Source organism: Notolepis coatsorum (assembly GCF_963971535.1).
Source record: "Notolepis coatsorum genome assembly, chromosome: 8".
NCBI lineage: Eukaryota > Metazoa > Chordata > Actinopteri > Aulopiformes > Paralepididae > Notolepis > Notolepis coatsorum.
In genome coordinates this window covers 152,465,962-152,479,142 of record NC_140172.1, presented here as the reverse complement: position 1 = coordinate 152,479,142, position 13,181 = coordinate 152,465,962, and the positions used below count along the sequence as shown (strand labels likewise).

Here is a 13,181-nt window from a genome sequence, read left to right as displayed (position 1 = left end):
GGTAAAAAAAATCAGATACTCGCCAGTTGGCTGGTAAGCCAAAAAGTTAGTTTCCTCCCCTGTGTGTGAGATATAGAGAGAGAGGGGGGTGAGAGAGATGAGGAAGGGGCAAAAGAGAAAAAGAGCTGGGAGAGTGTGTGTGTGAGGGAGAGAGGGGGGTGTGTGATTAATCAGCCCTTGTGTGTGTTCCTAACGTTTTCTTTCCCCTATTATTGTTTTAAATTATTATTTTCTTTTAAGTTATTTTGTGCATCACTCTGTTTTGAATTTGATGCAAATTTGCAATGCATGAGGGTCATCCTTGTGTTAAATGGCTGCACAAAGCAAGCATTTGTTGACTTGCATGTTGATAAGAGTATTAAAACTTGGAACTTGAAAAAGATCTGTTTAAGGTAAAAAAAAAAAAAAAATGCGATTAATTTGCGATTAATCGCGAGTTAACTATGGACAATCATGCGATTAATCGAGTTAAATATTTTAATCGTTTGACAGCACTAATATATATATATAGATATATAATAGTATAGTAATAGAGAGAGAGAGAGAAAGAAAGAAAGAAAGAGATACAGAGATATATACAGAGAGACATTTATAATAATTATATTATTAATTAGTTTTTTACACACACACACACACACATGTACTGATTTCTTTTGATTTCTCTGTTTGAGAGAGAGAGAGAGTGTGTGTGTGTGTGTGTGTGTGCAGGGGAGTAGCTGGGGGGGGGGGGGTTAGGATGATTCCAAGGGCCCAGCAAATGCCCCAATTTTTTTTATAGATTGGGGGCCCCACATTTTTTAATAGATTGGGGGGCCCACAAATTGATTCTTTCATGGGGCCCAGAATCTCCAGCTACGCCCCTGTGAGCGCACCTTTCTACTCTAGAGCTGTCATCACTGTGATGCGCGCTTGAATGAACTGCGAGATAACTCATAACTCGTACACACACGCACTCTGTCTGCCATACAGTAGTTTATGTTGTTTTAGCGCGACGTGGGTATATACACGGGCGAGGATGAAAGCATGTTAGACTACTTTTAATACATAAATTAACGTTCCGTCGGGTCCCGTGTATTCTCGATAATAATAATAATAATGCAGGACCTCTTAAGATTATATTATCAACGACAGACAGTGAGAAACACAACCCCCCCCTCTCGCGTTGAAGAATATGCATATTAGATCACTCAGTGATTAACACCTATGCGCTGTTTGTGTGTGCGCGCCCCATGTATGTGCGCTTGGTGACGCGCGATGTAGTTCTTATCGCAAATGGAGATTATTACAAGCATACCATCTAGCAAGAATTAAACGTATTTACAAGTCGTATTAGGTTTAGCAAGTTGGGGGACCTATACCTTACATGTCAAAGCACTAGAAATGGCCATTTTTCTATTTTTATCGATTTCTGAAAAGATGTCCTTTTTCAGCATTTAAGAGGGATTCTAATTTCTTTTGTTGTCCGCCGACGGGTTCAAAGCTCCAGCGTGACTCCTAAGGGTACTGAACCTTGCATGGACTGTTAGAACTGATTGACTCTTAACTACTGAACCCTGCACAGACTCTGTTAGAACTGATTGACTCTTAACTACTGAACCCTGCACAGACTCTGTTAGAACTGATTGACTCTTAAAGGGGACATGCGTTGCTATTCCTAGCACTATTTGCGCAACTTTACACAATTCCTGTGAGTCTATTGGAGAGAGAGAGAGAGAGAGAGAGAGAGAGCACAGACAGGCAGGCCGTTATTGATAAGGCCCCCTCTCTCCCTCCCCTCCCTCCCTCTCTCTTCCTTTCTTTTTTCCCTCTCTGGTGTGCTGCGGCAGCTTGTGGGGGGGAGGGGGGGGCCTCCCTTCCTCCCTCTCTCTTCCTTTCTTTTTTTCTCTCCCGTTAGGGGGTGTGTGCCGTGCGGCAGGTCCCCCCCCCCCAAGTGCTCCAGAATGCTCTCTATCTCTCTCTCTCTCTCTCCCTCCAGAGTGCATGCAGAGGTGGGTTTTCACTCTGCCGCAGTATGAGGAAGTGGTTTCCACTCGCTGTGTAGTCAGTCTAGGTAGATTGTGGGCAGGCATTAGCTACAACCACAGAGCCAATCACATCACTGTCCGCTACCCAGAGCCTGAGTTAACCACTGAACCCTGCACGGACTCTGTTAGAACTGATTGACTCTTAACTACTGAACCCGGCACAGACTGTTAGAACTGATTGACTCTTAACTACTGAACCCTGCATGGACTCTGTTAGAACTGATTGACTCTTAACTACTGAATCCTGCACGGACTCTGGCACACTTTGCACAAGGACTCAAACATCAATCATCTATTTATTAGCATCTTACATTTTATTTGTCTATTCACATTTACATGTATTGATAATCCGCTTAATCTTGTTTCTGTATACCAGGGTAGACTAAGGCTCCGTATGGATTATTGTACAGAGTAGATTTAGGTTAGCTATGTATATATATATTTGTACATGGGGTTGATTTAGGATAGAACCTGTATATTATACCAGGGTGGGCTTGTACGTACATGCATTGTGATATTATCCATATGGAGTATACATGTCTCACCTGTCTGATAGAGTAACATGTCTCACCTGTCATAGTGATATTATAAATAGAGTAACATCAATGTCTCACCTGTTCAGCAGATCAGACCTTTATCTTTATTTTTATCTTTTTATTATCTACTATACTTTTTATTATATTTTCTATTTCTATTACCCTGCCTGTACCCCCTTACTCTCCTCTGTGCTGCTATGACTCTAGAATTTCCCCAAGGGGATTAAAGATCCACGTTGTTTTATATGAATACACATTTCTGATGTAACTCAATGTTCCAACAGGTCTGGTGCAGAGGACCTTTATATCATCACTGGGGAACGTTCTGGTAAGATGTTTCTCAAGGCCTTATCCAAATGTACTGTTGGTGACTAACATATATCCCCAAATTCTCAATCCACCTTTTGTGACCATGCCCCTAATTCAAGCTGTTGGGGAGTAGGTAATGGTTTAGTTTGATGAGAATAGCGCCACCATGAGGCCAGATGACTCAGAACCTTACAGTCCTCCTTGCTGTGGTAAGGCATAATATTAGTCAACGTTTGGTGGAAAATCAGATCAGAATATTGAGTATTGAATATTTGGCCTGATGGTGGTGCTAGAGAAAGGTCACATGGTCACCAAAATCAATAGGCTTCTTCCTCTAGGGGTCATTAATGTGCACTGCAAATTTTAAAAGATTCAAACCAAGGGTATTCAAGATACTTATTCCAAAATGTAAGGTTTGGCCTGACGGTGACACTAGTTTGAAAATATTTGAATGAACGCTATTGGAGTTTTGAACTGATGGTGGCGCTAGAGGGTTCACCAAAATCAATAGCGTTTGTCCTGCAAGGGTTATTAATGTGCACATTTGACAGGATTTGAATGAAAGCTATTGGAGTTATCACATTAATGAGAAAAGGTCTAAACTAAATATTATATTGAAATTATTTTAGCAGATATTGCAATTGTGATATATATATAGTATAATATGTGCAGTGATACAATACATCAATACATTTACATTTACCACATATTTAAGTAGGGATGCATCCATTTTCGTCGATACTGATAACCGATATGAACATTTCTGTTATGACGATAACCGATATTACAGATGTCTATATGATCTGTATAAATTAAATGCATTTCTATGATGATCAAGTTTAACATACTATTTTTGTACATACTGAAATAATGATACACCTGTGTACCCCACAATTCACTATATATCCTAATTTAGGCTCAGTCCCAATTACCACTTTTTTGGGCTTCAAAGTTTCAGTAGTAATTAGCCAATAATCAAAGCTTGATTCTTCCTGTGCACAAAGTTTCAGTGTCGTATCTTAAGTCAATACATTAGATTAGCCACAGTGCACACAGGTTGCTAACTGGAGGGAAAAAGGCAGAATGATAGAAAAGGTCCTCATCTGACTCCAAATAGCCAGCAGAGAAATAATGGTGTAGTCAGACAACAAGAGTTCTAATTCAAACTCATATATTTATTGCCTCAGGGCCCAAAGGTGTAGAAAAGGTTATTTACATACAGGGATTATTTCATATTACATCAAACATGCTGTACAAAAGGATTGTTGAGATTTACACATCAAACAAGTCTGTACACAAAACAGTAGTCATGTTTGTGTCAATGGAAAGAGAATATACTGAGCAATATACATGGTTAAACCTGGTCAAAGATAGGGATCTTTACATTTTACACTAAACGACACCAACAGTGCGTTCCATGATTTACTCACATATATGGCAACAGCATTTGCTCTGGCAGAACATTGGAGACGCAGACCTCGGGTGGGGTCTGGCCTGGCCTTTCTAACAATGCGTTCTGGTTTTTATACTTATTGCATCAACCAATCATAGTTACATTCTATATATGGAGTTTTGTTCCAATTGGTTGTCTTGATTCTAAAAACAGAAGGTTCTTCTGTGGGGGCTGTCTGCCCCAAAGACCTCCTCGTCGTGTGGTTTCCTGCAGCAACGGGGGGGGGGGCCCATGGCCCCCGTCGGGCTGTGGCATTCTTCCACAGAGGGATATCCCAATAGACATTTACAAGATGTGTCTCCCGTGTATATGAATTACATACTTCCAGTATTATCACAGTTTTACTCTTTGCTTACCTTTTGATACCAAACAGTGATTAAGGATATCATGATACGTGTATTTACCAGACTGAACCTTTGTAATATAACTGTGATAAATATACCAGGATTCTTAATTCTAAATATCTATATAGATGTTTTTCTTGGTTTCTTTAGAGTTGTCAATCCAATCAAAGCCAATCAAGTATCATGCTTTTTCATTCCACTTTGAAACATGTCTTATTGATTAATGATCTTTATTCCTGTCTTACTATCAGAGCCAGTATCTGCTCTTCCTGTCAGCTGTCTCTGCTGAATTTGCTAACAGTTGGGTGTGACATTTTAGTCCCTTTGTTCTGGGTACCGGGTACTAGGGATGCACAGAAATTTCGGCCACCGAAGGTTTTCGGCCGAAAATGGCAAAAAATTGCCTTTCGGCTTTCGGCCGAAAGAGTTTTTTCACCGAAAATATATCACCGAAACAGAAACAACCTGTAACCTAACGCGTGTTGTTGTGATGATGTCGCGCTGTCGGGAGTCGCGCTGTTTCTATGTAAACTCTTCGCGCAACGCGTCCAATAAATGCGTCTTTAACATGCTTTATATCCTTATTTACTATATGCCCGTCGCGGTTAATCACTGAGTGATCTAATATGCATATTCTTCAGAGCGAGAGGGGGGGGGATTGTGTTTCTCACATTGACGCTGTCTGTCGTTGATAATATAATCTGAAGAGCATTATTATTATCATTCTCGAGCATACACGTCGCGCGTCTACTGTGCCGAGTCAAGAGAGCACATTCATCTGGGGACTAGAAAGGTGCGCTCAGTAGAGCACAGATGTCCGCCGCGGCAGCCAGAGAAAAGATGGAATTAATGTACTGTATGCATTCAGAAGTGCTGAATAAATGTTTTATGGACCCATAATAGTGATTATTTATTATTTAAGTTAAATTTTGCCATAATCATATATTTTTCCATAATCATAATGTTCCACAACATTGGTAAACAAATGTATTCTATGAATCATTTTCGGCCTTTCGGCATTCGGTTTTCGGCCAACTGTTTCCTATTTTCGGTATCGGTTTCGGCCAAGAATTTCCCATTCGGTGCATCCCTACCGAGTACATTTGTTAGTGGGGGTTGGTTGACTGTTTTCTGCTGTTATCTGATGCAACTGTCTCTAGTATGGTTCCTTATTTAGCACTGAAACCCACTCTGCTGCTAAAAAGTACACAAGGCTTTTGCATATAGTTTCTATACACAGACCTATTGGTTATGAAATGCAGTTTCCCTCAAGTCAATATACCATATCAGTGAGGCAAGTAGATGAGAGATATGTGGTAGATAGGTTTTGTGAAAGTTCTCTAAGACTAAATGTCCATGTCTGAGAATAACTGAAGATGAATGTTGAATTATCATTTCTATAAGATGGTGAAACCATAATGGAAGATTCCAGGTGTACTGAACAGCCATTGCACAAGAAGCCTGTAAGCGCTCTTCCAAAAGCCAGAAAATCTGGTAAGTTTACATTTCCCTGTTTTGGTTAGTTATGCATCATCATTTCTTCTATGACCATAAGTAGTGCCGTCCTGCTTTCCATTCCTTTAGTAGAGTTGATGTTTGTTAACAATTCACAACGACGTAGTAACCTTAAAAATTCTCCTTTTTTGCTCTCCGCAGCACCGTCATCCAAGCCCTTCCAAATCAAAAAGTGTCGCCACTGCCCGTGCTTTTACAGAGAGGACGAGAAACTGCAGCAGCACATGCAGGATTGGCACCCGGCTTGCCCTCAGTGCGGCAAGACTTTCATCGACAAGTTGGACCTCCAGAAACATTTGCAGACGCACGACGACCAAAGCTTTCCTCTGTGTTCCTCTCGGTGGAACAAAGAATTTGAAAGTTCCGTCACCCTGGAAGAGCACGTACGTTGCGGGGCGGACGACGTTGCCCTGGAAGAGCGCGTACGTGGCGGGGCGGACGACGTTGCCCTGGAAGAGCACGTACGTGGCGGGGCGGACGACGTTGCCCTGGAAGAGCGCGTACGTGGCGGGGCGGACGACGTTGCCCTGGAAGAGCGCGTACGTGGCGGGGCGGACGACGTTGCCCTGGAAGAGCGAGTACGTGGCGGGGCGGACGGCGTTGCCCTGGAAGAGCGCGTATGTGGCGGGGCGGACGGCGTTGCCCTGGAAGAGCACGTTCCGTCCGCGTGTGGCGGGGCGGACGGCGGAGGTGCAGACGAAGGAGGCAAAGATGGTGAGTCTTGCTTACCAGACTCTGATCTCATCTACAATTCGCAGACGCCCAAACACGTGCAACAGAAATGCCGCGTGTGTTACGCGGAGCTCTCCGACGGAACAGCGCTGATCTCGCACCTTAAGAGCGTCCACGCAGAATCCCCTTTCAAGTGTTTTAGTTGCGGAAGTGCCTTCGAGACGCACCCGGATCTCAAATATCACGAAATGACTAACGCTCACTGTACTCCAAACCTGAGGCGATGCCCCGTTTGTGGTTGCGTCCTGCGAGGACCGCTTGGCATGAAGAGGCATTTAGTCGGGCACCTGAAGAAGAGCGGGAAACGCCAGTGCAAAGCTTGTCCGTCGACTTTTGCAGGGATTTCGGATCTGAGAAACTATTTGCAGGGGTTTAGGGCTTATGGTGAAGCAGAAATACTCGGGGAATCACTTTCAGGACACAGTGAATTGCCTGTAGGACACAGTGGATCACTTTCAGGACACAGTGAATTGCCTGTAGGACACAGACGACGTGGAAAGAAGAAAAGGGTCAGGTGGACCGGCGAGGGAGGGAACACCGTCCACACCATGACTGAAGAACAACAACCATCATCAGACCAGCACATGCTGCAAACTGAACAACCATCATCAGACCAGCACATGCTGCAAACTGAACAACCATCATCAGACCAGCCCATGCTGCAAACTGAACAACCATCATCAGACCAGCCCATGCTGCAAACTGAACAACCATCATCAGACCAGCACATGCTGCAAACTGAACAACCATCATCAGACCAGCACATCCCGCATACTGAAGTGGAACGGGAATCCTCAGAAGTAAGGCCCAAGCTTACTTCCAGACGACGTGGAAAGAAGCAAAGGTTCAGGTGGACCGGTGAGGGAGGGAATACCGTCCTCCACACCATGACTGAAGAACAACAACCTTCATCAGACCAGCACATCCTGCAAACTGAAGAACCATCATCAGACCAGCACATCCTGCAAACTGAAGAACAACAACCTTCATCAGACCAGCACATCCTGCAAACTGAACAACCATCATCAGACCAGCACATCCTGCGTACTGAACAACCATCATCAGACCAGCACATGCTGCAAACTGAACAACCATCATCAGACCAGCACATGCTGCAAACTGAACAACTATCATCAGACCAGCACATCCCGCATACTGAACAACCATCATCAGACCAGCACATCCCGCATACTGAAGTGGAACGGGAATCCTCAGAAGTAAGGCCCAAGCTTACTTCCAGACGACTTGGAAAGAAGCAAAGGTTCAGGTGGACCGGTGAGGGAGGGAACACCGTCCTCCACACCATGACTGAAGAACAACAACCTTCATCAGACCAGCACATCCTGCATACTGAAGAACAACAACCTTCATCAGACCAGCACATGCTGCAAACTGAAGAACCATCATCAGACCAGCACATGCTGCATACTGAAGAACAACAACCTTCATCAGACCAGCACATCCCGCCTACTGAACAACCATCATCAGACCAGCACATGCTGCAAACTGAACAACCATCAGACCAGCACATCCCGCATACTGAACAACCATCATCAGACCAGCACATCCCGCCTACTGAACAACCATCATCAGACCAGCACATGCTGCAAACTGAACAACCATCATCAGACCAGCACATGCTGCAAACTGAACAACCATCATCAGACCAGCACATGCTGCAAACTGAACAACCATCATCAGACCAGCACATCCCGCATACTGAAGTGGAACGGGAATCCTCAGAAGTAAGGCCCAAGCTTAGTGGATGTTTTAAGGTAAATATTAGACCGATGATTCTCAACCGAACCGGGAACCTTCCAACTACCAGACCCCAACAATAAAAAGTATTATTATTATTCAAAGAAATATTTACTTTACTAAGGGCATGCGTCCACCTATCTCACAAAAACGCTGGCAGTGCGCCGGTAGTACTGGGGGGGAGGCGCTTGTGGTGAGAAAAAAATAAACACAGCGCGAGCCTTTGTCTGAATATGCGCCCAGCGCATCGCTCTGAAAGTTCAGAAAGTTTCAACTTTAAACGCTATGTGCGGCCGCACAAAAAAGCTGAAAGGCGCTGAAAAAAGAAGCCGACTGCAGCGCATTTCCTTATAGGCGGCCGTGCGGCTGCATACGCTCCCTCCCCATTGGGATACATTGAAGAAAGACGCTTGCGCCAAGAAATATGAGGCAGGTGGATCCACGCCCTATGTCACTATATGACTTTGATGGTCATCTGCTTCTGTGAAAGATGGGGAAACAATTTGTACATCCCCAAAAAAAGTTATTTTCAGCTAAGCATGTTGTTTTTTTCCCCCCATTCTAATCACTTTAATTATTACTACTGTTGTTGACTATGTATGAAGTACCATTCACAAGCATTCGCTGATATTCATCTTAACAGGTCAAAGACAACGGGTCAATCTCACAGCGGGGAGAGAGAATTGGACTGAACTTCATCCGGCGCACGAGATTAAAAGTAACTATACACATGGACTGCTTCTGATTTATCCATGTTACATACTGTATTGTATGATTTCTCCATGCTACATACTGTATTGTATGATTTGTGATTTTTCCATGCTACATACTAGGGCTGCACAATTAACCGGAAAAAAATATCGCGATCTCGATTCATAGACCTATGCAATCTCATTTCTAAAAAACTAATAATTTTAATTAAACTTATTTTATTTTAATTTAATTTTTACTTTACTTTTTAAATGATTTTATTGAAAAAATAAGAATCGTGAGAGAATCGTGATCTCAATTCTTAGAGAGAATAATCGTGATTCACATTTTAGCAAGAATCGCCCAGCCCTACTGCATACTGTATTGCATGATTTATCCATGCTACATATTATATTGTATGGTTTCTAGGGCTGTCTTAAATACTTCGAAGCTTCGTTCGATGGCACAAGCTTCGAACATTACAAAAAAAATCGTGAATATATATTTAATTGGGATCATCATCATACACTATAGTATGTAACATGGATAAATCATACAATACAGTATGTAGCATGGATAAATCATACAATACAGTATGTAGCATGGATAAATCATACAATACATTATGTAAGATAAGATAAGATATTCATTTATTGATCCCCTTCGGGAAATCCAGGCATCATAGCAGCATGGGGGAGGGGAGGTACAGGTAGTAAAAAGCAGTGTAAACTATAACAAAGCAAGTTTAAACTTAAAAAAAATATATATATATTAAAGGGGAACTATTTTACTATTTCTTTCACTATTTGGGCACTTTTACACAATTCCTGTGAGTCTATGGAACACCTCTGTAATATATATATTTTTTTTATTCATTGTTTTGTATTTCTAATCAAGTCCTCAAAAACAGCATTTTTCTACCTCAAGATCTCGAGCCGTTTTGAGCCTGGGCTCCTAAACCACTGCGCAGCGGCGTCGTCGCCTGAACATTAACATGCAGCAGTGTCTCTCTGACATCACATATCGCGCACATTTTCAAATGACTCAGTTCAGTGAGGGTGAATATTGTGAGAGGAGAATTGGAAGAATGCGCCAATATGAGAATTTTGAGACATAGATCATATTAATATAAGTTCACATAGCTAGGAAACAATGCTAAACACTCAAAAAGGCCATTTATAAGATAGTTCCCCTTTAAATTTTTTTAAAATTTTAATTATTTTTTTGCCTCCCAAATCTTGCGCCTCCATTCCAATGAAACGAAAGTAAGCGGCGCCTTCCCGCCTCCATTCCAATTAAACGAAAGTAAGCGGCGCCTCGACTCCACCTCTCTACAACTAGCACGTGGAGATTATCTGTGTTGGAAAACAACAAGGACATGTGCAGCAGACATGTCGACGAAGAAGCGAAGCAATGCCGTTTGTTATTTAAGACTATGTCGGACAGATTTGTGTTCATTGTGCTGCTTTTTTAACGTGTCCCGTGTCCCGACCCATATAAAAATATGTCTTAATAAAACGTGCTTAATTAAGTCGAATTCTGCCTTTGTCTCTATCAACCAGTGTTGGGCAAGTTACTTTAAAAAAGTAACTAGTTACAGTTACTAGTTACTTCTTCAAAAAGTAACTAGTTACAGTTACTAGTTACTTCTTCAAAAAGTAACTAGTTACTTCAGAAAGTAACTATTAAGTTACTTTCAAGTAAAATTTTGCTCAAATGTGACCCGACCTCCACCCCTCTTTAACGGAACATAAAATACATGTGCATGTTCAATTATTTATGATAAATCTAAATATTATAATGAAAACTTAATACAATACATTATTAACATAAACAATGTACACAAATCTAAACTATTTTAATGTTGCTGTGGGACAAAGTGAGACTAGCCTCCAATCAAATGCCATGTATGTATATTATTATAATTACTATGTTTATATAGTGAATCGATACAAATGAAATACCACAATAGATGTTTTGGAATTTTGATATTTATTCAACAGGCCACAACTGGGGAAAATAAAATTATGCTTGTTAAGCACTATACCAAAAATAAATAACAAATATATACTGATTGATTGAACATTTTAATTAACAGATTTCAGAATGGGTACAATACAGTACGGCTCAATACACACAATTGTTAAGGGGATGCAGACCAGAGAAAGAGTTTCGTCTTGTTTACATCAGGGTCCCCCATTTTCAATTCATGACATTTATGACGAAAGTCTTTCTCTGGTCTGCATCCCCTTAACAATTGTATGTATTGAGCTGTACTGTACTGTACCCATTCTGCAATCTGTTAATAAACTTTTCAATCAATCAATCAATGACATACACAACATACAGATATAAGAATCTAATCGAATCATCTAAACTAATCTAATCATTACATTTAAGACATGCATGACATACAGAGATATATATATCTCTGAGCAGCTGAAGCCTGTGCTATTAAACCAGGAAGTGCAGCACTGTTGATAAGGCTGTCAGCACTGCAGTATAGCCACTCAGTGCCCTGCGCTGCAAAGAGTGAACACTGAACACAAAACGCTCAAGGACCCGCGGTCTCATGTTGACATTGTGTTGTTCGTTGGATTCGTTTTTGAGCTCAAAACGTACACTACACGGACCGCGGTCTCATGCTGACTGATCAGTGATCGCTTGTCTTGTCGCGCTGTGTGTCAGACTCTGGATGCTTTAGACACCCGCCCACCTCCACCTCTGATTGGCTTACCATGACATTGTATTCAACCTCAGCCAATCGTCAGCATGTATGCTTGGCTCGCGCACTGTCCACTAAACAAGGAAGAACATTATTATTGCCTCTCGGCGCAGAGATATGTCTGATGAAAGAAACAGGTTCATTCATAGTAACGCGCCGCATTTTTTTGTAGTAACGGTAACGACGTTATTAAGATTGGAAGAGTAATCCGTTAGATTACTCGTTACTGAAAAAACGAACGCCGTTAGTAACGAAGTTACTTATAGTGCCGTTATTCCCATCACTGCTATCAACTACATATAAATATTTATATAATTGTTTGCTTGATAGACGAAGGTTGCAACATAATTATGTAATGTCATGTCGTTGGCTGTGAGAGCAGCCCCACTGCACCCAGGCAGGGCAGCCGAGTGAAACCTTGTTGGCTGCGTCACAGTCACGAAAGGGGCTACTTAATTAATTAATCCAATCCACTTTATTTATAGAGCACATTTAAAAACAACAAAGTTTACCAAAGTGCTGTACAAGTCCCACAAGATAAGATAAAAAAAAAATCTTGAAGCTTCGAAGGTCAGCCCTAATGGTTTCTCCATACTACATACTGTATTGTATGATTTATCCATGCTACATATTATATTGTATGGTTTCTCCATACTACATACTGTATTGTATGATTTCTCCATGCTACATACTATATTGTATGATTTATCCATGCTACATACTATATTGTATGATTTATCCATGCTACATACTATATTGTATGATTTATCCATGCTACATACTGTGTATTTTATGATTTATCCATGCTACATACTATATTGTATAGTTTCTCCATGCTACATACTGTATTGTATGATTTATCCATGCTACATACTATATTGTATGGTTTCTCCATGCTACATACTGTATTGTGTGATTTATCCATGCTACATATGCATACATACCGTAATTCCTCTAATAGTAACCCCGGCTTGTATTTGTTTCAACTGTAGCGGATACCAGGGCCCTCATTCACCAACGTGACTTACGCACAGATATGTGCTTAAGCTGTGCGTACGACCATTTCTAAGCAAAGAGTGGGATTCATCAATTTCA

At 41.5% G+C, this 13,181-nt stretch overlaps 1 protein-coding gene across 1 annotated transcript in view; it reads left to right on the top strand.

Annotated features, from left to right (window-relative positions):
• Positions 1–13,181, top strand: part of LOC311233840 (uncharacterized protein) — a 93,507-nt gene that overhangs the window by 68,141 nt on the left and 12,185 nt on the right. The window contains exons 14-17 of the mRNA XM_084320880.1: positions 2,845–2,888; positions 6,071–6,160; positions 6,323–8,658; positions 9,315–9,389. Coding sequence (XP_084177006.1) covers positions 2,845–2,888; positions 6,071–6,160; positions 6,323–8,658; positions 9,315–9,389 — 2,545 coding nt within the window. The remainder of the gene's footprint in view (positions 1–2,844; positions 2,889–6,070; positions 6,161–6,322; positions 8,659–9,314; positions 9,390–13,181) is intronic.